Source organism: Ovis aries, chromosome 12 (assembly GCF_016772045.2).
Source record: "Ovis aries strain OAR_USU_Benz2616 breed Rambouillet chromosome 12, ARS-UI_Ramb_v3.0, whole genome shotgun sequence".
NCBI classification, from domain to species: domain Eukaryota; kingdom Metazoa; phylum Chordata; class Mammalia; order Artiodactyla; family Bovidae; genus Ovis; species Ovis aries.
In genome coordinates, this window is record NC_056065.1 from 3,270,586 (window position 1) to 3,294,194 (window position 23,609).

At 58.9% G+C, this 23,609-nt stretch overlaps 1 protein-coding gene and 1 long non-coding RNA gene across 7 annotated transcripts; one reads left to right on the forward strand and one right to left on the reverse strand.

The window, feature by feature from the left end:
* Positions 1–829: 829 nt before the first annotated feature.
* SLC45A3 (solute carrier family 45 member 3) lies at positions 830–20,093 on the reverse strand. 6 transcript variants are annotated; one of them, XM_027976217.2, is made up of 6 exons: positions 20,075–20,093; positions 18,166–18,240; positions 7,124–7,517; positions 5,485–6,267; positions 4,365–4,630; positions 830–2,551 (listed from the first exon to the last, which is right to left on the reverse strand). In XM_027976217.2, the coding sequence occupies exons 3-6, from the start codon at positions 7,293–7,295 to the stop codon at positions 2,120–2,122; spliced, it is 1,653 nt and encodes a 550-aa protein (XP_027832018.1). In that variant the 5' UTR covers positions 7,296–7,517; positions 18,166–18,240; positions 20,075–20,093; the 3' UTR covers positions 830–2,119. The 6 variants fall into 6 exon arrangements, with proteins under 6 accessions (XP_027832018.1, XP_027832016.1, XP_027832017.1 ...); XM_027976215.2 differs by lacking the exon at positions 20,075–20,093 and adding an exon at positions 19,721–19,779; XM_027976216.2 differs by lacking the exon at positions 20,075–20,093 and adding an exon at positions 19,258–19,388.
* Positions 18,349–23,333, forward strand: LOC121820755 (uncharacterized). Its single transcript, XR_006061435.2, has 3 exons — positions 18,349–18,640; positions 20,406–20,470; positions 22,100–23,333. It is a non-coding gene; the product is annotated as an uncharacterized LOC121820755 (long non-coding RNA).
* The last annotated feature ends 276 nt before the right edge of the window (positions 23,334–23,609 follow it).

Consider the following 23,609-nt stretch of genomic DNA (forward strand, 5'->3'; position numbering starts at 1 on the left):
ACATAGGAACAAGTCTAACCACAGAGGTAGATGACTCGTGCGGGGCTAGCCAGAAAGTTCATTTCCTTTGGACCAGGAAAAACAGTGAACATGCCTCTGGGCCAGCTTCTAATTTCTGGCGGCACGGAAAGGCTGACATTAGACCAGTGGCTCTTATTGCTCCTCACACACATACACATGCATGCTAGGCCAGGCCTTGAGCTCTGTTTCAGCATGGTAGAAATTAGAGAAGTAAAATATATATGTATGTATATATATAAACACGTGTAATCTCTAATCCTGAACCTAAATAGGCAGTATCGATAGAAACTCACCATGTATTGACGTGAAACATTTTTTTCCCCTAGTTTGGTCCACAGAAAAGGCCTAATACCAATGATCAACCTAATAATAAGTACTCCCAATGCCAATATTATGGTCACTGTGGAAAACAACCTTTTCCCACAAAAGTCAATCAGATGCCCTTAGAGAAAATAGCTCATTTCAGATCTACGGCAAGAAACACACAAGGTGAGCTGGGACAGCTGGTAATGCCAGAAAGCAAAGACGCTTTCAAAGACCATTAAGTCTGCTAGGGGCATCCTCTTGTTGAGGCTCTTCTTGGCCACACTGTGAGCCCTGTGATAAGGAAAATGCGCCCCTCCCTGTGCCTTACTCCCCTTCCCCCCAGAGCTGCTCCCCAGTCCCCGGGTAGGACAACGCAACAGGCAAAAGACAGATGAGTGCTGGTCTGTGGCTCCCCCTGCTGGCGGTGCTGGGACCTGCCGCTGCCCAGACCCGGTCTTGACAGGGGCTGGTCTTTCCCCCTCAGAAAAGACACAAAGACCAGTGAAACATAGAAGAAGGCTTTAATTTCATCACCATAAACATTATACTCTGATTGCTCACATACAGCATAAAATATTTACTCCGCTAAATAAATAAGACGTGACATTATTACAAACGGCACTTAAACCCCCAGAGAGATAAGACCTCCTTAGCCCAGGTAGGGGGTGCTCCTGAGTTTCTGCACTAGAGTTCTTAAGCACAGATATGCCCTGGGGGCTGAGACGGATAGAGGCTCAAAGAGCCACACTCTGTGCTTCTGGTCCCACAACAGCCCCAAAGAAGGGACTGTGGAGCGGGCGAGGAAAGGTGGGCTTGGAGGCCCAGTCCTAGAGTGGGGGGGAGTTTGGGGGCTGGCAGGGTCACGAGGTGGGGGGTTCTAGGGAGGCTGCTGAGACCTGGAGCCCCACCCTTCACATTCCCTAGCCCTCCCCACCTCAGGTGCCAGGAGCTGGGGTATCAGTTGGGGTGAGTGGAGTTTGCAAGCTCAAGGTTAGGCAGTTTGGAGGCCAGACCAATCCCTCCAGGAGAAGGAGATTCTGGCAACCCTCATCCCAATAACCAACCATCTCAGGGGACCTAGTCGCCGAGGATCTTATCCTACCCAACTCCTAGACACTTTGATTCCCCTTCTACTTAAATAAATAAGTTAAATATTTAAAGACCAGGGTCCCTGTGATGGCACCACAGGGGCCAACAAGCAAAGTCCTAATAAAGTGTAGGGGAGGGGGAATAGCAGAAAGGGGGTGCTGGAGGGCGGGGCAGCTTGCCTTTACCACTCAGGATCGTGCTCCCCCCAAGTCCTTTCCGTACTTGCAAATCCTGCAGAGTCTCACCGTAGAAACTCCCGTGCAGGAGCGGCAATGGGAGAACCTGCAGGATAAAGGCCCTTGGTGCTAGAACAGGCAGCTGCATTTACTCAAATTTGGGATTTACCCCGATCCCTTCACTGGGTATATCCTGACCAGGACCCCAGCTGTCCACCCTGAGCCTGGGCGATCCCCAGGCAGAGTCCCGCATTCCAGTGCATGGACCTACTTAAATGCCCTGCCCTTCTCCCCTTGGAGAAGTCCAGACAAGCCTTCTGAAGAGCAACCAAGCCAGCCGGCCCGAACGACTGGCATAGGGCTGGGAGGGAAGAAGCACCTTGCTGCCACCGGGAGGCAGTGGAGAGCCCTACCAACCACTTTGGCAGCAGCGGAAAGGGCAAGACCAGCCCCGGCCCCAGGAGGCTGAGCAGGGAGAGCTGGACTCAGGGAGGCAGGCCCTCCGCCCTCCGTGCCTGGCGAGCACCCTACACAGAGTATTTGGCCAAGTCACTCTTGTCAAACACTACCTGCGTGACAAAGTAAATGGCAACCAGACCCAGGCCTGCCGCCGAGACCATGTAGGCAGTGACGGACTGGCTGAGCTGAACGATGAAGCCCATAAACAGAGACGGGGCCACCTGAGACAGCAGGAAGGCGCTGTCCAGAATGGCCAGGTCTAGGCAGATGCCACGGCCCGGGACCGCCTTGGCCTCGGGCGGCTCAGCCACCGCGGTGCGCACCGAGCCGTCACAGGGAGAGGCCCCGCAGAGAGCGGGCGGGGCTGCCAGCAGGCCGCCAGGGCCCCCGTGTCCGTGGGGGGAGGGGGATGCGGCCTTGGGGCTCGGCAAGAAGCTGGTCATCACGACGTCCTCGCTGGCACCGCCTCCGTCGTCTCCTCGGTACTTGGGCAGGAAAACCTGGGGGAGGAGAGGGGGACACACCAGGACAGGTCAGCACCCAGACACGGGGTCCCCCAGCTGTGAGAACTGGCCCTGGCCTTCATCTCAGGGCCGAGAGGAAGCCAGCAAAGGGTTGCAATGAAAATCGGGAGCAGGGCAGAGAACTGGGCAGACCCTGCGTGGTCTGCGTCTCCGGAGAGGAGTCTCCTCGGGAATGGGGGTCGGGGGCCCAGAAGAGGACCCCTGGAACCACATGTCGAGGTCTCCTCCAGCCTCTCCTCAAGTCAGTGTGACAGATGCAGTCGGCACTGCCAGTTAGGAGGAGGACGGAGCCCCAGGGTAAAAAGGAAAGACAGAAGGAAGACTGGAGGGCAGAGAGACACGGCGGGGCGGAGGAGCACAGGTGAGGACCCCGCTGCGCCGGGCCGCCCCCTCTTCCCAGCCTCCTCCTCCAGGTCCCTGCCACCGGCCACTGGAAACCCTCGACTCCCGTCCCAGCTGCGCTCCTGTGGGAGCCGTCCTGTCTGTCCTACCATCTGCCAGGGACAAGCACGGCCTGACCCTGCCCTGCCTGGGGCGCCCCAGAGCTTCCCATCTGAGGATAAGGCCCGTCTGACCGCCGTTCCGGGGCCCATGCGTGCCTGGAACACCGCGTTCTCAGGGTCGGCTGCATCAGAGCCGGGAGCCCGCCGGTGGAGCTCCAGCCAAGGCTCGTGTGCTGCCAGGAAGCGGAGGAGGCAGGCAAGGCAGCACGGGGGCCAACTGTGCCTGGGACCCTGCCCCGGCCGGCCGCCCTGCCCTGGGGACAGACATGCTTCCCAGTCGAGGGGAAGACCAACCCCAGCACATTCCCTGGCCGTGCCCAAGGCTGGCCCCTGGATGCCAGCCTGAGCCCCCAGTCAGCGCAGGAGAGACTGGAGGCTGATAAAGGTCATCAGGGCGCCCACAGGGGCCGCGGGGGTCAGGTTCCCCCACCCCAAGCCCACCCCTGCAGCTGCCCGATTGGGTTAACACGCCCGCCAGCCAGGTGTCTCCTCACCCGTGTTCTGCCAGGGGCAGAGCATGTCTCCCCTGCAGTCTGGAAGCCCCATGAAGGCAGGCTGAGCCTCGTTTTCCTTGGGACACCCCTGGACAGAACTCTGGAACGGGGCTGCAGCTCAGTGAGTCTAGCGGAGGCCACAGAGGTGACCACACAACCGGGCTCAGAAGGTTCCCACAGGAGGAGGCCCCTTGAGGGGCTGCTTAGAGCGGGGCTAAGCAGGGAGGAGCCCCAGGACTTACACAGTGCCCAGGCAAGCAGGGCAGGGGCTCTGGGCTCCGAGATCCGCAGCGGGGGCGGGGGCAGGGGGCAAAGGAGGGAGGCAGGAAAAGGAAGATAAACTGAAAAGGGGGAGGGCAGAGACGGGAGCCTTCCCCGGTCTGAGACCAGAGCAAGGTCAGTAACCACGTCCCTCCCTGGACAAGGCCCACGCCAGGCCTTTCCCACTCACAAGCTGCGGAAGCTAGGTGCCCCAGAGGTCATCTGATCTAGCCCCCTGCTTCTGCACAGAACACCGCAACCCAGACTGAGGACTTCGCTAGCCTGCCTCTTCAGGATTTCCAGAGGCTTCCACATTTCCTGCAATCATCCTCTTTAAGGGCTTTATAATCCTGACATCAGGAAGTCGTTCCCAGAATCTAATCTACACCCTCCTTCCGCAGCCCAGGTCTCTGGCCCTGGGACCACAACAGGCTTCCTCTCCCGTCAAAGAACTCCTCCTCCAGCTTCTCTGGCCAGACCCTGGCTCTGGACTGCTCGGCCAGCCCTCCCTGCCCTAGCTCCGCTGAGTACCTGCTTCTCGCGGTGGTAGAGGGAGGCGAGCGTGTAGGGCAGGATCTGCAGGGCAGAGAAGGTGACGCCGGTGAGGGCAGCAGAGGCGGTCACCACCGCCACACTGCGGGACAGGCACGTGGCACCGGCCGCCACGGGGAAGGCCACCACGCTGGCCAAGTAGACTGCCCGGGTGCCAAACCGCTGCACCAGCCGGTCCATGACCAGGGAGAAGAGCAGGGAGATGGCACACTGCAGGAACAGCCCCAGGCTGCCCATCCGGACCCCTGGGGGTGGAGGGGGAGAGGCCGTGAGACGGGGCCGGGAGAGGGCTCAGCACAGGGCGCAGGGCAAGCGGAACCAGGAGCACCGGTCCCTGAGCCCAACCAGACCCCTGGGGGTGGAGGGGGAGAGGCCGGGAGACGGGGCTGGGAGAGGGCTCAGCACAGGGCGCAGGGCACTCGGAACCAGGAGCACCGATCCCTGAGCCCATCCAGACCCCTGGGGGTGGAGGGGGAGAGGCCATGAGATGGGGCTGGGAGAGGGCTCAGCACAGGGCGCAGGGCAAGCGGAACCAGGAGCACCGGTCCCTGCTGCCCAAGACCCGTCATTGCCAGACCTGCGCCCAGTAACCCACACCCACCCCAAGCAGCAGGAGCCTAGGTTAGGGAGAGTGATCACAGCCACTGGCCAACGGCCGAGGAAGCCGTTCTGAGGGCTCAGAGCGCTCAGCTTCCAGGAGGGGGCCAAGACAGCCCCGCCGGAGGCTCCAAAGGAAGAGTTTGGGACGCCTGAGCTGGAAGGGGCTGGCCACAGCAGCGGCGGAGCAGAGGGCACACAGAACGTGGGGCCAGGCAGACCTTGGCCCGGCCTCCAGACCTGAAATAAGCTCAGCCTCTCCTTCCGCCAGGTTGGGGCAATGACTGATCAAAATTTTACAAACAGCCCGAGGCTCGGCTGAGGTTGCAGCCAACCTGGCGCTCTTCTCCCTGACCAATTGCACAGGCAGCCTGCACGCTGGCCTGTTTTCCAGGTGGGGAAATCGGGGCCCAGATGCCCAGGCTGTGGGCGTCTCCCCACACCCGAACATCCATCGAAAGGCAGCTCCCACAGCAGCCCCCCAGGACAGCCAAGGCCTTACCTTCGTCATAGTGTCTGCGGGCCTCCGTGCCTGGCTCAGCCCCGGGCACGCCCTGGTACAGCCCCTCGCCCACGAAGTCTGTGTAAAATAACGTGAACGTCATGAACGCCATCCAGCTGCACAGCTCTGCCACGAAGAGCCGGCGCAGGGCGCGGGGCATGCGGCAGCAGAGCCGGCGCAGCCGAGGACAGAGGGCGCCCAGGCTCCGCAGGGCCAGGCGGGCGCGGCCCGGGCAGCAGGGCGGCACCGAGGGGGCGGAGAGCCCTTCTGCAGGCTCAGCCGGGCCCAGGGCCGCCTCCTCGGCCACAAACGCCGTGGCCGCCACGCAGGTGAGGAAGATGAGAGCGAGCAGCCCAAAGAGGCACTCCTCCTGGGTGCCCAGGTAGGGCGCCAGGGCGCTGGCGTCCCAGTCGATGGCAGGCAGGAGGTAGCCCAGGCAGCCCCCGAGGCCGATCATGAAGGCGTAGACGGAGAAGGCCTGGCGACAGTGGTCCGGGTCCCGGAAGAGGTCGGAGAGCAGGGCCTCCAGGGGCGTGAAGCACAGCTGGCCGCAGAAGGCCAGCAGCCCCACGCCCAGGATCAGCAGCGCCAGCTCCAGCGGCCTGGTGTCCGGGCACAGCAGCCCCGCCAGCCGGCTGGCCCTCGGGATGAGGAAGAGGCTCAGCAGAACGCCCAGGGACAGGGCCCAGATGAAGGGCCTCCGGCGGCCGTAGCGCCCGCGCCAGTGGTCACTGGCTGAGCCAAGCAGCGGGACCGAGACCAGACCCAGCACCGGACCGATGCCTGCAAGAAGCGCGAGGAGTGTGAGCAAAAGGCCAGGGCTTGGAAGGGGCGGGGGCCGGGGACCGACCTCCTCGAGGAGGAGGGACGTGGTGACACCGCACGCAGGGCCCGCGCCACACTGGTGCTGTGCTGACCACTTCACTGGACTCCGACACCCTCCTCACAGCTGGGATCACTAACACCCCATGCTATGACGAGGAAACTGAGGCATGAAGCAGCCGGTCAGTGATAAGTTGCACAGGCACGAAGCCAGGGAGGGCGGCAGGCAGGGTTTCAACAGGCAGGCTGACCCCGACCCTGCCATCCCAACAGACCCCTCTTCCTGGGAGTGAAGGAAGTGACCGTTTGCCAAACGATGGTGCCCATTTGCCTTCTGTGGCTTTTGCAGAATTCGTCTCCAGTCAGGAGCCCAGCCCCTGCCCTGAGGGCCAGAAAGAGCCCTTGCTGGTTGTTGGGGGGAACCCCAACCCAATTTATCCGTAGCTAAGTTAGCAGTACAGCCGGGCTAAGTCTCCTAACCTCTCATTAGCCTCCACTGTCTTCTCTGTGAAATGGGTAACCTCAAAGCGTTACTGCAGGAGTTGGATGAGGCCACAGGTTTGAATTGCAAAGGGCAGTTTCTCCGCGTCTCGGGGGGCCGTATGTGTGTAGGGGCCTGGGACACAGAGGTAACCAGGGAACAGCCCTGTCCTCCTCTTTCTCTCAGAGCCCCTTGGTGCGGGGTCAGCCCTCTGCTCAGCAGCGCTGACCCCCTGGCTCAGGGGCAGCAGGCACCTGCTGGGTAGAGACACTGGTGTCTTCCTTCCCCGGGAGGCCTGTCTCTGGAGCAGGAGGGGCTGAGGACGCGGTGACTCACCCAGCACCATAGTCATGAACTTCTCCTCCACCCCCACTTCCAGCAGCAGGGGTGGCACGTAGGTGATCCCCGCTGCCAGGCACACCTCCAGGCCGAAGGTCAGCAGGTTGACCAGCAGGAGCTGGGCCTTCCGATGCCGCAGCAGGCGGCTTGCCCACAGCCTCTGGACCATGCTGGACCGGGCAGGTGGGGCTCCGGCCCGCTCACGCGCTCCAGAGCTCTGTCTCCGCCTTGCTGGGGACACCAAGGGCTCTCCTCCTGGCTGCCACCGACTGCCGAGGACTCAGCCAGAAGCCCACTCCTGCGGGCCCTCTGCACAGGTCTGGTTTCTCAGCCATGCTAACTGCCTGTCATCGCGGGGGCCTCGGCAGGGGCAGATGCCAACACTCAGATCCTAAAAGGGCAGGGACAGCCAGACACAGAGCATTAAGTTCCGGGAACCCAAGCTCTAGGATTCGCTCTGAGCTCTGAATCTGGCTCACTCCCGGGCTGATGGCGTGGCCCTGCCACCCAGCAGCCACCCCCTACTGTGCAGGCAGGAAGTGCATGTTCATATTAGCCTAAGGTTGACCTAATTAATAAGGTAAATATGATTTTTAAACCTCAGTACACTCCAGGGACTACTAGATGTTAGTAATTCTGTTTTGAAATATCTTTGCAACTTCCCTTGTTTCCTAGTATTGAAGGGAGGGGGAAAAATAGTGAAACCAGCTGGATTCCCAGTTCCCCAGGCACTGTCATCAAGGTGCCCCTGGAGACCCTCTGCGAGGCCCGGTTTGTTTTTCTCTCTCCACTTCCCAAAGCAGGGCTGTTCAATTCCCCTTTGTTAAGAGTCACACTTCCTATTTCACATTGCCTGGCCACAAGCCAAGCTGCACCAAACTACCACCCCAAGGAGGAGGACAAGGGGAAGAGAAAAGGCTGTGGTTTCTCGGGTTGGGTGTGAGCCTGTCATTGAAACCATTTGAAAAGCACTGGAAGAACCTCGGCCTGAAAACCCCTCTTCAGTTTCTCTCCATGCTCGGTGGCCACGGGGAAGAAGCACTCCCATGTGAGCTGCCCGACTATCAGGGGACAGGGGGGCTGCTCCCACGTCCCAGCCTCACCACCTGGCAGCCACTGTGATGACGCCAGTGACCCTGGGGCGGCTCCCCTCTTGGCCCAGAAATCCCTGCAGCCCTTCCCACTGGGCCTTCTGCTCTGAGATCCCAGCAGGGAAGCACCCAGGCTGGTCCCCAGCCCCTCGGGCAGTGGGCCTCTAGGTCTTGCTTCCTGACCACAGCACCCCCTGCAGTCCATTCTGTTTACAAGCGACCACAGACGAGGGAAAGCCGAGTCAGCTGCACAGAGAAGGCAGAGAGGGGAGCCCTGGCCCCCTAACCTGTCATCATCCCGTGGTGGTAGACGGGGGACAGAGAGCCTCAGGCCACTCGTGGCTGGAGCCTGGAGTGCCTTCTCCAGTCTCACTGACTCAGCGCCACAAACGCTGCTGAAAAGCACTACTGCAGTGCACGGTTCCCGGCCGAGAGCCTGGCTCCAGCCCCCGTCCCCACCCGAGAGCATTCCCGGAGCACCCTCAGCCCTCATCCGTGCCCTCTTCCGATCTCAGCGTCTCATAACTTGGTGCTTCTGCTTCCTTATCTAACATCACGAAGCCCCACAGGGCCTGTGCGTTACAAAGCAAGCTGCAGCTGCTGTCTGCGCTGCACCACAAAGAAATCAGACGCGGTCAATCCTGGCTAAGAAGTGTCCATCCTGGAACTGCCTGCTGGGCTTGCGCAACTTGTAGCCCAGGAAGAAAGGGACTTCACACAAGGCTGGACAATCAGCAGCCTCCTCCTCCAAGAGCCAATCAGACCCAGACCATCCACTTTAAAAAGAGACACGGACTGCTACGGGGGTGGCATGGGAGAAATGTAAAACATTGACCCACGTGGTCGCAAAAGTGGGTTGGGGGACCAGACAACACCCTTAGCTGGGGGTTGTGGGTTCCGCTCGAGTTCTCCCTAGTCCCTGCACTACCGTGGCAACCCCAGGAGGAAAGCAAGGAGCCATGGAGACCAGGGGGCAGGGCTGTCTGACCTGGAGGGAAGGGTTCTGGGTCTAAAGGCTTCCAGCCCCTCCATTCCCCACCCTGGAGACTCCCCTGCCCTGGGCTTTAAGGGACCAGGTCCTCCCTGAGTAAACAGACTTTATCAGACCCAGCCTCACCCACATCCGGCACCCATTCCCAAACCCTGGTTTGCCCCAGTTGTTTAGAATAAATTGCAGCTCTCCAGCAACCATCAGGCACCACCCCTGCCTCCCTCCCTCCTTTGGTCCAGCTTCTCACAGCCAGGACTGAGGAGGACTAAATCCTTCCCATGCCCGGCTCCTCTCTCCACCCTCCAGAGGCGCTGTACCCAGGACCAGGGCCTGGGCCAGCTGAGGGACTCCTGGGGAGGAGGTGGGCGGGCCCAGCCCTGCTGCTCCTGTGCTCAGGGTGCTGAGCCTGGCCTCCCTCTCTTGGGCACTCCTGCCACCCCAGACTCTCCCCAGCCCGGAACTGCCCGAGAGACGCCCAAGCCCGAGAACACCCTCCCTTCCAAAGCCCTCCTTTCTTTTCCTTACTGTTCCCCAGTGCCCCAGCCTCCCATTTCACCCCCACCCCAGCCTTCAGGAGGAGGAAGCTAGAGGACTCCCACAGCACCAACTCTAGTTGCCGGTGGTCCTCCCGGGGCCTTCTAGACACAGAGGAGCCTAGGGCCCAGGCTGGGACAGGCAGGGGACCAGGAAGCGGCCTGTTACCCTCTTCCTGCCTCCCGCTCCCATCTGCATCCCAGGGAACACCTCTCCCTAAAGCTTGAAAGTGACGACGCCTGCTGAGTGCCTCTGCTTCTCAGAGCCCCCTGTGTCCTCAGGGACACAGGCAGGGCAGCAGGGTCCACTCCACGCCTCCACCTTCCAGCCTCAGAGACGCTTCTGACTCAGGTCCTCCTCCCCAGGGCTCCTGGAGCCCTCGGCACACGGAGGCCCAGCCAGAGGGGCTCACCTGGTGGGGAGGGGGCAGGAAGACGAGGGAAAGGGGCTGACCCTGTGGACAGGAACGGAAGACCGCTAGGAGGACAAGTCCCTCTCGAGGTCCAACTATTTCCCCTCCTCTTTGCAGATCCTGGATGACGGGACAGCAAGGAAGCTGAAGGAACCCCAAGACTTCTGGAAAGCTTTAGGGAGCTCTGCCCCAGCCATCTTCCCTCCCGTCTGGGGGAGCAGAGCTCAAGCCCTTTAAACGGAGGGTGAATCTGCATTTTACCTGCCCAGCTCCAGATACCCAAAAACTCCGGGTACAACACCCCCAGAGCGGGCTATAGGCGCCAGTGCAGCTTTCCGGCACCCACTCTAGCAGAGAAGAAGCCTGGGAAACATTTATCTAAAGAATAACTCTGACAGCAACCGGGGGTGGGAGGTGGAAGGGACAGGTAGGACCTAAGTGCTGCCCCCACGCCCAGACACCCCAAGGAGACTCCAGCCCAACCCCCAGAGAGCGGCTCCTAAGGGCTCAGCCAGGGGTGCTGAGCAGATGACAGAAGCTCCCAGGCTGGAGGGCCCACCCCTGTCTCCCTCGACCCTCTCAGGTTAGGCCTCAGCAGGGAGTATGGGAAGTGCAACTGAGCAACAGGAGCGAAACTTGGCCTGAACTGTCTCTCCAAAACTCAGAGGGCTGGAGGAGGCCAGGGAAAGGCCCCTCCAGGAAGGGAGTGTCCAGGGACACATAAAGAGGCCTTTGAGGCTGTTCAAAGGGGCTCCTGCCACCCCTCTGGCGAGGTGGGGCTGGGGTAGCAGGCGGCCCCTCCGGGCGACAGAGGCCGAGGGAGTGGGGCAGCTGCCACTCGGGTGGCAGCTCTGTGGCCTCTTTATGCGGGCTGGCGCCCCTACACCAGCCCAGGCATCAAAGGGCCCCAGCCCAGGCCTGACCCTGGAGCCCCGCGCCGCGCGGTCTGTGTGAGCCTTCTCACGAGGCCAGGGAGCCCCTCCCCACAGAGAAGGAAACGGGGAGGAGGCAGGGTTAGGGTTAGACTCAGCGGCAGAAAAGGGTGGGGTCACCCCTCGCCAGGCTCCCTAACACCCCCCAGCCCAGGCCGGGGCTGCAGGTGCAGAGGATCCCACAGGTAGAGGCCCCGAGACCACACAGGACAGGGTACCCCGGTTTCCTCCACACCAGACTGGACCCCTGGGCCGCACCCCACGTTGCCCTCTCAGATCCTCTAGGGACAGGGAACAGCTCTGGAAGCTCACCAAAACCTCTTGGGGGGGGGGTCACCCAGCCCCTTGCCTCGGTCCCAAGGGGCCAGTGCCCTTGGTCCTACCTCGTAACACCTAGCCCCCTGCACCCCCAAAATGAGCTCTCCACAGGAGCCTTAGGACACCCCAGAAAGCCTGTGCTGGCCAGACAGGAGATGGGAGATGAACACGCTTGAGAGGTGGTGCGCTCTGCACCATGACACATCTCTCTGCCTGGGCCGCTGGGCTGTGGGAATTCCTCCTGTCTGGGCAGCGAGGGAGAAGGGGACGCGGGACGAGGCTCACGCAGCTTCCACGTCTTCCAGCACACGTTCAGCCTGCATTCTCCAGGCTCAAGTGTGCTTCCAAAGAAGCAAGGGTCTGCTCCCCAACCCCCACCCGACCACCGGCAAGAGCGATCTGCATAAGAAGCCAAGGCCCACGGCCCCCAGGCTCCCCAGGACGTGCGGGAGCTCTACTCGGAACACAGCCGCAGAGCGGGAGGCCCGGGGCTGCAGCCGCGGCAGAGAGAAGGCCCTCCCCCACCGCCCGCAGCCCAGCCCCGGCCGCCCCCGGGCCCAGGGCCGGGGATTTAGCGTCCGCCCTGCTGCGCCGCCTTTTCTTCACTGGGACGGGAAGCCTTCTGCTTAGCAGCTTGTCAGAGCGAGCGCGGGGCTGCGAGCCGGGACACAAAGGGGGATTAGGGAGAGACCTCTCGGCCACAGAGTAATCCGTCAAACTCCCCCTCGGCTGCCGCCCCGGCCCCTGCCCGCTCGGGCCCCTTCCAGCTGCTGCGCCCCCGCCCCGCCCAGCCCCTGAGCCCCGCCACGCTGGGCGGCAGAGACCCCCAGTCCCCGGGCTGGGGTGGGGGGTGGGGGGTGGCGGGTGGGGGCGGCCGCAGACACTGGGAAAAGGGCAGCGGCTCCCTCCCCCCACTCCCTCCCGACGTGTGAAAACCCAACAGGTGGCAGCGCCACAGAGGGAAGCCGCTTTTGTTGCCTGTCTGAGAGCCCCAGACCCGGCTCTGAGACACACAAGCAACGGGGAGGCCGGGGGAGGGGAGGAGAAGGGACCCGGGGCCCAAAGCCCACCCACCTCCACCGGCCAATGCAGCCACGGGGCGGCGGTGGGCGGGCGGCCGACCCTCACCTGGGCCCGCCTAGGCCTAGCACACCTCCCAGCATCACCTGGCAGCCCCATGGGGCGGTCAAAACGGACACACACCTAACACCAGGCACCGGGCCTCCAGATCAGACGCCCCTCCTGCAGACAGCGGGCGACCCAAGGTCCCTCGGGACCACCTTGACCCAGCGCCCTCCTCACGGAGACAGTCAGTCAACTGGCAGCTCTCTGAACCCAGACATTCCCAAACTCAGTGGGTTCTCCAGGGTGGCCAAGGTTTGACAATCAGCCAGACCTGCGTTTGCCTGGCAACTCCACATCTCACTGTAACTATGGGACCTTGTTCACTGCCCTCCCTAAGCCCCTGTTTCCTCACCTACAATGACCAACAGCAGCTAACACTGAAGTCTACTACATGCCAGGGGCCCTTCCAAGCATGAGTCTTCCAACTGGCTTGATGAGACGGTTACAGTGAGTGCACCCATTTGACAGGTGAGGAAACTTAGATGAAGACCACCACCGCCAAAGCCTTGTGTGTGAGAGCAAGGACCTGCAAGCTCCTGCAGCACTGGGCCTCCTCGTGGAGAAACGTGGGAGGGGGTCTCTCATTCCCAACCGGAGCAGCAGAGGTCGCAAGGGGACCGGCTCTGCGTCTCCTCTCGGCTTCCACCCCCCTCACCCACGTGGCTCCTGCAGGGGCCCCCAAAGGCTAGAAGAATGCCGGGAATGTAAACACCTCCCCAGGTGCTGGCCCCAGCAGGTGAGGAGAGGTCACTGGGCAGACACGCCTGGTGCTGGAGGCTGTGAAGGGAAATGGAGGCTGGGGTAAACATTTCCAGGTAGGGGACAGTGTGGCTCCCAGCCACGGAAAATAATCACAGTGGCCGACACTTGCTAACTGTCCAGGAGGTTGTCTGCATGTACCTGGTGTATCTTCTCCAGTTCATACCATTTGCACAATCCCACGAAGTATTTAACATTCTATTTCACAAGGATGAAAGGGGAGTTTCAGAGAAATACACGCCCAGGCTGCACAGGTAAAAACAGCTGAATGCAAAGTTCAAACCGTTCCTGAATTCTAGAAAGTGCTCTGAACTAGGAGCCTGGACAGCGTAGTTCAGTTTCAGCAACTTTTATAGCTGCGTATCCTGAAATACCTCCCTGGGACTGTTTCCACACCGTAAAATGAGTGCTGGTCTAGATGCTGTCTGAAGTTCTTTACCACTGTACAGCTATATGATCTCACACCTGCCCCCTGGCCCCAGGTGGGGTGCTCACCATGGACAGGCGCCCACCGACAATGCCGCATGGCACTGGCGGGGGAGTCCTAGCCCTCCACCACCGAGAGCCAAGGGGAACCGGGTGGAAAAGGGTTCCCCAGCTACACTTACCCCATCCTTTACCTGCCTACATATCGCTCAAGTACATAGAGCGCCAAGGGTCAGCGGTCACCTGAAACTGATCCGAGTAACCAACCCATCTGGGGGCAGAACTGACCTCTCCCCTACTCCCTCCCAGAGCTGGACTCTGTTCCTGGCAGAGTAGCTAAATTCTTTCTCTACTTGGGCCACAATGAACACTTCCCTACAAGGCGGGGGTAGTGGTACACAAAGAACCCCTTGGCCCGGGGTGGGGGAGAGGAGCACAGGAGAAGGGGGAGTGGGCATTCAGGCCGCCAGGGAGTCCCCTCCCCCTGCTCTCTACAGCCCTGCAAAGTGAAACCTGACCAGCCTCTCTCCCAGCAAACTTGCACTTTGCCAGCCAGCCAGACCAGGTGGCTCTCCCCAGCCATACACATCCTTGTCCCCCTACCCCCACCCTGAGCTTGACCTCCCTCAGGAGGTGACAGATACAGGAAAGAGACCAGGGCACGGAGGTCTGGGCAGACCTACTAAGGAGCAGAGAGCCCTGGGCCTGGGAGTTAGACCACGGTGCTGGTCCCACCCCTGGATCTCAAATTCAATGGTCTCTGAGGCCCTTTCAGCCCTGATGCTGAAGCTGAAACTCCAATACTTTGGCCCCCTGATGCAAAGAGCTGACTCATTTGTAGAGACCCTGATGCTGGGAAAGACTGAGGGCAGGAGGAGAAGGGGACGACAGAGGATGAGATGGTTGGATGGCATCACCGACTCAATGGAAATGAGTTTGGGTAAACTCCAGGAGTTGGTGATGGACAGGGAGGCCTGGCGTGCTGCGGTCCATGGGGTTGCAAAGAGTCGGACACAACTGAGCGACTGAACTGAAGGGAACTGATCCTAGGGTCTGTGACCAGCCCCATTTACCAGAGGGGGCTCTGGGCTGGACTCAGTCCCAGGGATATGTTCTTCAAAACAGTCCCCTTAGCAGTGAGCAGGGTGTGAGCAGCTCCAAGAAAGAGGCGTTTTTTCTGTTGCTGCTAAAGAGCCCGAGTTTGCCCACCTTTGAAGAGAGTGTGCCTCATGGATTACAACCTCACCTCCCCCAGAGAAATGTCAGTGAGACTAAAACCTGCCCACCCACCACCACTGAGCCCCTCTGTGTGCAAGCCCCACTGTGAAGGGGCTGGGGATTGGGAAACAACCCACGCCACCCTTCAGAAGGGGCAAGATGCAGGCAAAGCACCATGAGGTGGTGCAGGCGTGCACCCTCCGTGCTCTCCAGGGTTCCTGGAAGCGGCTGAGCCGTGAAAGTCAGCAGGCAGGAACCATGCACAAAAGGCAATATCCACAAAACACTGCCGCGGGAGCCTGGGATTGTTGTATGTACCCGCCTCTCCTTTTAGCCCCTTCCCAGTCAGGTGTGGTGGGAAGAATACCAGACTCCAAATCATGGGACGTGGGATATTCATAAGCACTGGGCCTGTTTTTATTTAAAAGGAGCCATTATGTTCAAGTTACCTCCCCTGGCCCTCCCCTCCCTTTCACCTAAATCTTATCCAGCAGAAGTCCCCATGTCCCCCAGGGCTACCTGAACCTCGAGCTGCCAAGGACCCCTTTCTCCCAAACCCTGATGACACTCACTGGACACTGGGTGATGGGTATGGTCCTCCTGGTCTCTGGCTTGTAGTCCTTCCCTGTCTCCCACTCCCCCAGCCCTTCAGCTCCTAGAAACCAAGGAGCATCGTCCCTGCTCAGGCCCTGCCAAGGGAGGTGCTCAACCAGCGGCCTTAAAGGTGAGGCTGATTCAGGATTCCTGTCTGATGGGATCCGACCGGAGTGTCCAGGTACGCTGACGGTGTTCGGCTCTAAGCCACAGGAGCCAGGAGCAGCAATCTAGATTGCCACACTCCCAGGGATGGGTCAGGCACTCCCAGCTTGAACAGAATTTGCTAACTCAAGTATCCCTGGGACGAGAGAGGCGGGGGCATAAGGGAAAGCACTGGGGAAGGGGGGCTGTCTCCGGCTGACTGCTGCTGGGGGCATCCTCTCTGCCTAGACATTCATCTGGCCTGAATCTGATGACTGAGGGGCCACAGGCTATGAGACCAGAGGCTGGTCTCCAAACTCCATTCCAGCTGGCTCATCCCAGCTTCTTAGAGAATGACCTCCAGAATCAACAAACAAGGCGAAAAGAACAAACGCACCAAGCACCTGGTCTGTGCAGCCTCCTTGCTAAATATGGTGATCTCATTTAATTCTTACCGTAACCTTGTAAGGTGGATACAATCATCTCCATTTATTACAGACACAGAAACCAAGGCCAACAGGTGAGGTAGGCTTGTCTCCAACATCGGAAGCAAGAAGGCCCACAAGTCGTTCAGGGTCTGTGGCAAAATGTGGACTTCTTCCCGGGAGGGAGGAAACACGACCATGTATCACAAAAAGGGCCTACACAGGAAGTTCCGGTCAGCCATCAGGACCATCCCGTGATGGCTCTGTCACCAGCCCCTGCCCCCAGGCGGGGACACTTAATACACTGGACAAAGCTCCACGCTCCAGCTCTGCTGCTGGGAGTCAAGTGGCATCAGCGTTCAAGACACTGGGCCTGGTACCAACTGGTCCAGCCTCCACCCTTGCTATCCAGCAAACAGGGCCCCGGACTGTTAACACACAGAAAGCCAGGCTGGGTTTTTCTTCCTGACTCCAGAAAGCAAAGGGTTCCAAGGGCTGGGGCGGGAGGACAGAGCAGAACAGCAACTTCAGAACATTCCCTCCTCTCACACAGTTTCTCTAAAAACCAGAACAAAAAAAGTCTTCTCTGCATAGAAGGCATTTAACCTTTCAGGCACTGGACCTTCATCATTTCATGGCACTTTCTTCCAACTTGAGGAAACAGGCAGGGCAGGGGTTTCTGGACTGATCGAAAAACAAGCCATGCACAGTACTGACAGGGAAGAGACCAGGACGTTAAGTCCTGCTGAGTTGTTTGCACCGGGCAGGCTCAACTGCAAGTGCCTCATTTACAGCTTACATACAGTTGTATACGGTATAACTCCCTGGCTAAGAAACTTCGGTTCCTGAGCATGAACCACAAGGACTGCCTCCATCGCTACCAAACAGCGACTTGCAGCGCCGGTGCTCAGAGCTTGAGATCATCAGCTTGTTTAATTCTCACAATACTGCGAGGCAGGTATCTTACAGAGGAGGAAGCTGAGGCACAGAAAGGTGAAGTAATTTGTGCAAAATTAATTTGTGGGACTTCCCTCGTGGTCCAGCGGCTAAGGCTCTGCACTCCCAGTGCAGGAGGCCCAGGTTCGGTCCCTGGTCAGGGAACTAGAGTCCACATGCCAGAGCTAAAGATCCCGCATGCCGCACCCAAGACCCGGTGCAGCTAAGTAAGTAAATAAAAGGAAACGGAATTCAAAGCCAGGCTCTTAACTAGTCATACAGACTCCCCAGAGTCCAGAAGGCCTTGATCCCAACAAAACAAAGTCTACAGCAGAACCCAAGAACAGAGGCCCGGGGGGGCGGGGGGGGGTGCTGTTGTCTGCTACGGCACATGTGTACATACAGTGGATACAGTTAACACCAGTTAGCTGTAACTGGCACTTGTTACCTATCAGGCACACAGTCCAGTGCTCTGTATGCATGGTTTAATAAAGCTGGAGTGCTTTCTACATTAAAGATATAGGAGTTGGTGATGGACAGGGAGGCCTGGCGTGCTGTGGTTCACGGGGTCACAAAGAGTCGGACACGACTGAGCGACTGAACTGAACTGATGTGTACCTATATTTATATTTGCTCCATTATTGTTTAATAAATAACAAAGCTACAGAGTAGGAATTTTCATTATTACTGTCATCCCCATTTTGTAGCCAGGGATACTGAGACTTAAAAGATGTTACGTAACTTGCCCTTCATCCTGTAGCCTGTGGAGCAGCCAGGATTTAAACACCTGACAGTCGGGCTTGTTATCTGTGATACTGTGTTTCAGGCTCCAAGAGTCCTGAAGAAAGCTTAATCTGCCTTTCAGAGTCCTCAAGAGGAGTCGGCCTCTCTCCCTTTTCTCTCCAGAGCCCTGCCCAGGCTGAGAGAGGGGTATTCACGCCATCCCTCCAGCACCCGGCGCCCGGGCGGTATCTCAGTGGCCCCAGAGGATCTGCAGTTCCTCATCCTCCTGTAGGACACTGCAGAGCAGGAGGGGCACACTCCATGAGCAGACAGGAAAACTCCCACCCCCAACATTCCTGCACTAAATTGGGGCCTCAGCGTCCACAGCTGTACTCACAGCTGTATTTTTACCTTCAGATTCATCCTGTGGACTCAAGTTCCATTTTTCTGAGCACTTTTAGAACAGAGTCCTGGTTTCGGACAAGCCTGGGGAGAGGAGATAAGGGAGGAATGGAAGGATGAGAACCGCATTTGTTGGCTGTGATCTCAAATAACTTTGCAATCTCACACTGGAAGAAGTTGCTCTATAGGAAAGGCTGGGGCAATCAGCAGCCTACACTTCCTGGCGCTGCCCTCCCCACCCCCATACTCCCGCCCGCGGCCGGGCCTCGGCGCAGGGGCGTCCAACACCAAGGCTGCCCCTCTCCGAAGTGCGCCCAGAAAGGCAGTCAGAAGCCCCCCAGGGCTTCACCAAGTCCCCGAACAACGCTTTCGGGAGCCCAGCAAGGGGCACTCTAGGCCCTGGTCCACGGACTGCGGCCAGCTGCAGACGGCAGCTTCGCCGGGATGGGGTCTGTGTTACAGCTGAAGAACAAGCCTGCACCAGGTACCCACCGGGCCAAACGCGTCCGCACCCTCGAGTCTGACCCCTGGGGAGAAAGATAGGGAGGTGCGGCCCTCGGGGCGGGGGAGGGCGGGAAGCGGAGCAGGTCAGGAGTGCCGGTCAGGAAGGCAGACACCGATTCAGGGGTCAAGGGCAAGGTCAACGCACAGTGATGCAGCGCCGGGGACCAGAGCGGACAGGGGCAGGGCTGGTCCTCACCCACGGACCCGGCAGTTCCCTGGGGCCTTCCCCGGGAGGCCTGGCCCGGAGCCCTGCGACGCTGTGGCGGGTGCCCGGGGACCACCTCAGCACACCTGTTGGCTGATCTCAGGATTTTCAGCACCTCTGAGCCCGGGAGGCGAAATAGGGACGCCCTTTCTTTTTCCTGCTCTTTTGACGGATAACCGAGGCTCAGGACGGCGCGCACGCTGCAGCCCTGCTCTCGGCCCGGAACCAAGCCCCGGGACCAACGTGCGAAAGGGCCCAGCCCCCTTTCCCTCCCTCATAACCCCCCACCGCCCCCAGGCAAGCCGCCCGCGCCCGGGGACCCCGCGGCGTTCCGGCCGTCGGCCCCTTCCTCGGCTCCCAGGTCCAGGGCTGCGCGCGCCCCGGTGACTCACCCTGCCCCTTTCCGGTGAAGCCGAGACAAGGGAAGAAAATAAACGCAACTTTCCAAAGAAAACTCTGACGCGGGAGAAGGCCACCGGAGCGAGCGGCCGCTGAGCCCGCAGTCGGCCAGACCCGGGGCTCCGGGGAGGGGCCGCTCTCCGCCCGCCCCGCCGCCCGGTCGGTCGGGGACGCGGGGGACCCGGCGCCTCCAGCCCGGCCCGCCTCCGCGAGAGAAAAAGCGCGGCTCCGCGGGGGGCCCCGCAGCCCGCCCGCGGCAGGGCGAGGGGCGCGCCCCGGGAGCCCGCAGCCCGGCACACCCCCCGGGACTCGCGGGGCCAGCGCGCGGGCGCGGGACGGCCACCGCGCCGCCCCCTCCCCGAGGGCGCAGCACACGCGCCGCCGCCGAGCCCGGCCGCGCCGCGCCCCTCCCCGCGCCGGGACCCTTCCCGCGGAGCGCGGCGGGCGCGCCCCTACCTGGCCGAGGCGGGCGCCCGTCCCCCGCGGCCGCCGCGCGCGGGCTCGTCCCCCCCCGCAGCCCCCGGCGCGCCAGCCGGCGGCTTTTAAATCTCCAGGTTCCTGGGCGGGGGGAGAGAGCATGCGCGCTGGGGCGGCCCGGAGGGGGCGGGGCGAGGCGGGCCGAAGGTGGGGGGCTGCGGGGAGGGGCGGGGTGGGGCCGGGACCCGGGGGAGGACAGCGGGAGGTCCCCGAGCTGGCTTGGTAGCCGCGACCGCGACGGGCAGCCCCCGCGTGGCTCGCAGACTATCATTACCTAGGGCAGTGCGCCGCCCCCTCGCCCTCGCCCTCGCCAGCAAAACATTTAGGTAGTACCTGCCCGGCTTCTCGGGGCGCCTCCGCTCCCCGCGGCCGGTCTGCAGCCATTACCCGCGCGAGCTATGCCGGCCAGCCCCTGGTCCCCCGGGCCGAGCCGCACCCCACCCACCCAGGACCAGCCCTTGCAAGAGATGTCGCATTCTCCCCGAGTTACTCTTCCTACTGTTTGCTGTTCTCGGAAGCAGAAAGAGCTTCCTGATGGCTCACTCAGTCCCTCTTCCTGAAGTTAAAAAAGATTTCAGATTTTTTTCTTTCTGCTTAAGGGTGTGTATCGGGAAAGGGACGGGGGGGATAGGATACGCTGACAGTAAAATGTTTCCTTTATCAGCTGTTGAGCAAGGTCCCAGAAGATGCCTGTTTCCAGGATGCCTTTCACAAGACTGAACTGTGCAGGTGGGAGAGAACTGGGGGCCCAGGCTACTCTTGGGGTTGGGGGGCCCGATTGTATCTTTCTTCCTCCGTGGAGTGGAGAGCACTCCAATTATGTGCATTGTTGATTTGAATACTGTAAAATCAGGGGGAAGATGCTTTTGAAGGGGAGGACCTAGTTGACTGTAGCCGTGGACCCAGCACCAGGGAGGGCACAGGGCTCCAAGCTGGCCCTAACATCAACCAGGCAAGATGTGGGAGCAAGTCCCTTCCATATTCTGAGGCTCGGTAAGAAGGAGTTGGCCAGAGGGTCTCTAAGGGAACTTCCGATTGAAGGCAGAGAAGAATGGGAAATCCCGAAGGGAGAGAGGAACAGTGGAGCCCTGCTGATGGTGATGAGGAGAGTGGGCACAGGAGAGGAGAGGGAGAAAAAACGAGAACCTACTCTATTTTCTGGATCACGGAATAAGTTGCCTCTCTGGGTACACTTACTTACCCCTCCCCCAGCCTCCCAGCAGGTGACCCTCTGGGGCCGCAATCGCTTTCCAAAGCCTTTGGCACACCCATTTGTGGCCAGCAGAGAGGATTGGGTGGAGTCCTGGGTCCCTGAGCTGCTGTCCCTCTTGCCCCAGAAAAGAGGGCAGCAGTCAGGAGGAATTCCAGGTCAGTTGGAAAATTACTGAGCCAGGAGAGCGTGGATGGTGGTATTTTCCAGGCTTGGGGGAGGAGCACTGAGGGGGGGGGTGCAAGAGCGAGCAGGAGCCCACCCTCCCAGCTGACTAGGACAGCCTGCATGCCTTGTGCCCAGGACAGGAGGAAGGGGGAGGAGGGCTCAGGAGAGTGAGCTGACAGTGTCCTGTGAGATCCTGGCCCCTGCCAGGGGTCTGGCCACCTGGATGAGTGCTGGCTCACCCCTCTGCGCTGCCGGTGACCCTTCTTTACCAAGCCAGGTGGACAGACTGTCTAGGCCCCACCCAGCACAGGGGACTGGAGGACCCTCCGCTGGCAAGATGCTCCCTCCCCTTTTGCTGCTGGTGTAGCCTCATATAATCATAGTTAACTTTTACTGACTGTGCCAGTCGCCCTTCCAAATGCATTTTATGCATAAACTCATCCATTCCTCGTGATGATGCAAGACATGGGTACCATTTTCAGATGAACTGAGGCAATCACTCAGTCCAATTACTACTTCTAATACTGTACACACACACTCACATACACAGTCTCTGAGCCCCAGAAACGAGGCAGAGGCAGTCCTGGCCAGTGACTTCCAAGCCTAAACAAAAGTCCTAACATCCACACCCTCCCCACGATGCTGGGTCGTTCTGGATTAGGAACAGTTTCTCTGGGTTTCAGAGCCCCACTAAGTCAGCTGTGGAAAAACCACCGTGTCCTTTCCCCTTTTCCCCTTTCTGCTCCCCCTCCCCCATACCACACACACACAACCTACTCCCTAGCCACTTCCCATTTATAGGAAATGGGGGATGACGTGAGGAGCAAGGCATTCCTTGGGGAACTGCTAATAGTCTGGCTGGATATTGGAGAAACCAAAGATGCTGGCACAAATGCATTAGCAACTTCGGCTCCATCCCCCACCTACAACCCCTTCCCATTATCCTTGGGCTCAGAGGAAGTGTCTTCCTCTTTCTGCAGAGATAAGATACCCAGCTGGGGCTGGTTAGCCTGAAAAACGAAGGCTGAGAAGCCATGAAGAACCTAGAGTTCCCTTGATGTTTCCACCTGCTCTCCCATCTCCACCATCCAAAGGCTGTGGCCCTGGTGGAGAGGGCTTGTTGCTTCTTCCCCTGTTTGCCTCGGGGTCAGCAGTCTCTTTAAGCATAATAGCCACCAATTGGCCCACATCTTCACTGTGGACCTTGAAGTGGGAGAGATGAAACCCAAGAACTCTGAACATAAGAATTTGATTTCTAGAATTTCTCTTGTGGCAAAATAACTAGAGATACGTATCTCAAGGAGACCCAACCAGTCCATTCTAAAGGAATTCAATCCAGAATATTCACTGGAAGGACTGATGCTGAAGTTGAAACTCCAATACTTTGGCCACCTGATACAAAGAACTCACTGGAAAAGACCCTGATGCTGGGAAAGATTGAAGGTGGGAGGAGAAGGGGACAACAGAGGATGAGATGGTTGGATGGCATCACCGACTCAATGGACATGAGTTTGAGCAAGCTCTAGGAGTTGGTGATGGACAGGGAGGCCTGGTGTGCTGCAGTCCATTCGGTCACAGTCAGACACGACTGAGCGACTGAACTGAACTGATGTATATCAGAAGTATGTACAAGATGTTCATCTCATCATCCTTCATGACAGTGAAAAATTAGAAACAATTGAAATGTAGACTAATAAGCCATTGGCTAGGTAAATTATAGCAAATAATGGAACATTATGGAACATTGTTCAGTCGCTCAGTTGTGTACAACTCTGCAACCCCAAAGACAGTAGCACACCAGACTTCCCTGTCCCTCACTATCTCCCAGAGTTTGCTCAGATTCATGTCCATTGAGTTTGTGATGCTATTTAACCGTCTCATCCTCTGCCAGACTATTCTCCTTTTACCTTCAATCTTCCCAGCATCAGGGTCTTCTCCAGTGAGTCGGCTCTTTGAATCAAGTGGCCAAAGTGTTGGACCTTCAGCTTCAGTATCAGTCCCTCCAATGAATATTTAGGGTTCATTTCCTTCGGGATTGACTGATTTGATCTCCTTGCAGTCCAAGGGACTCTCAAGAGTCTTCTCCAGCACCATAATTCAAAAGCATCAATTCTTCAGCACTCAGCCTTTTTTATGGTCCAGCTCTCACATCCATACATAATGGAACATTATGCTGCCATTAAAAATGATAATAACATTGTAATTAGCCTCTAATTAAAATAAATAAATTTATATTTAAAAATGATAATAACAGAAGAATTTAATTGAATGGGAAAATGCTTATGATATATTACTGATAAAAATGGCTGGGTACAGAATAGTATGCACAGTAGGGTGTACATTGTTAAAAATTAGGTTTATACTGGGACTTCCCTAGTGATCCAATGGCTCCAAGCTCCCAATGCAAGGGGCCCAGGTTCAATCCCTGGCTGGGGAACTGGATCCCACATGCCACAATTAAGAGTTTGCAAGCTGCAACTAAGGATCTCA

Coding starts and splice junctions, on each gene's coding strand:
- SLC45A3 (XM_027976217.2), bottom strand. CDS start 7,295: ATGGTCCAGAGGCTGTGGGCAAGCCGCCTGCTGCGGCATCGGAAGGCC. Junction 6,268..7,123: donor GTTCATGACTATGGTGCTGG/GTGAGTCACCGC, acceptor CGCTTCTTGCAG/GCATCGGTCCGGTGCTGGGT. Junction 2,552..4,364: donor TCTACCACCGCGAGAAGCAG/GTACTCAGCGGA, acceptor CTCCTCCCCCAG/GTTTTCCTGCCCAAGTACCG.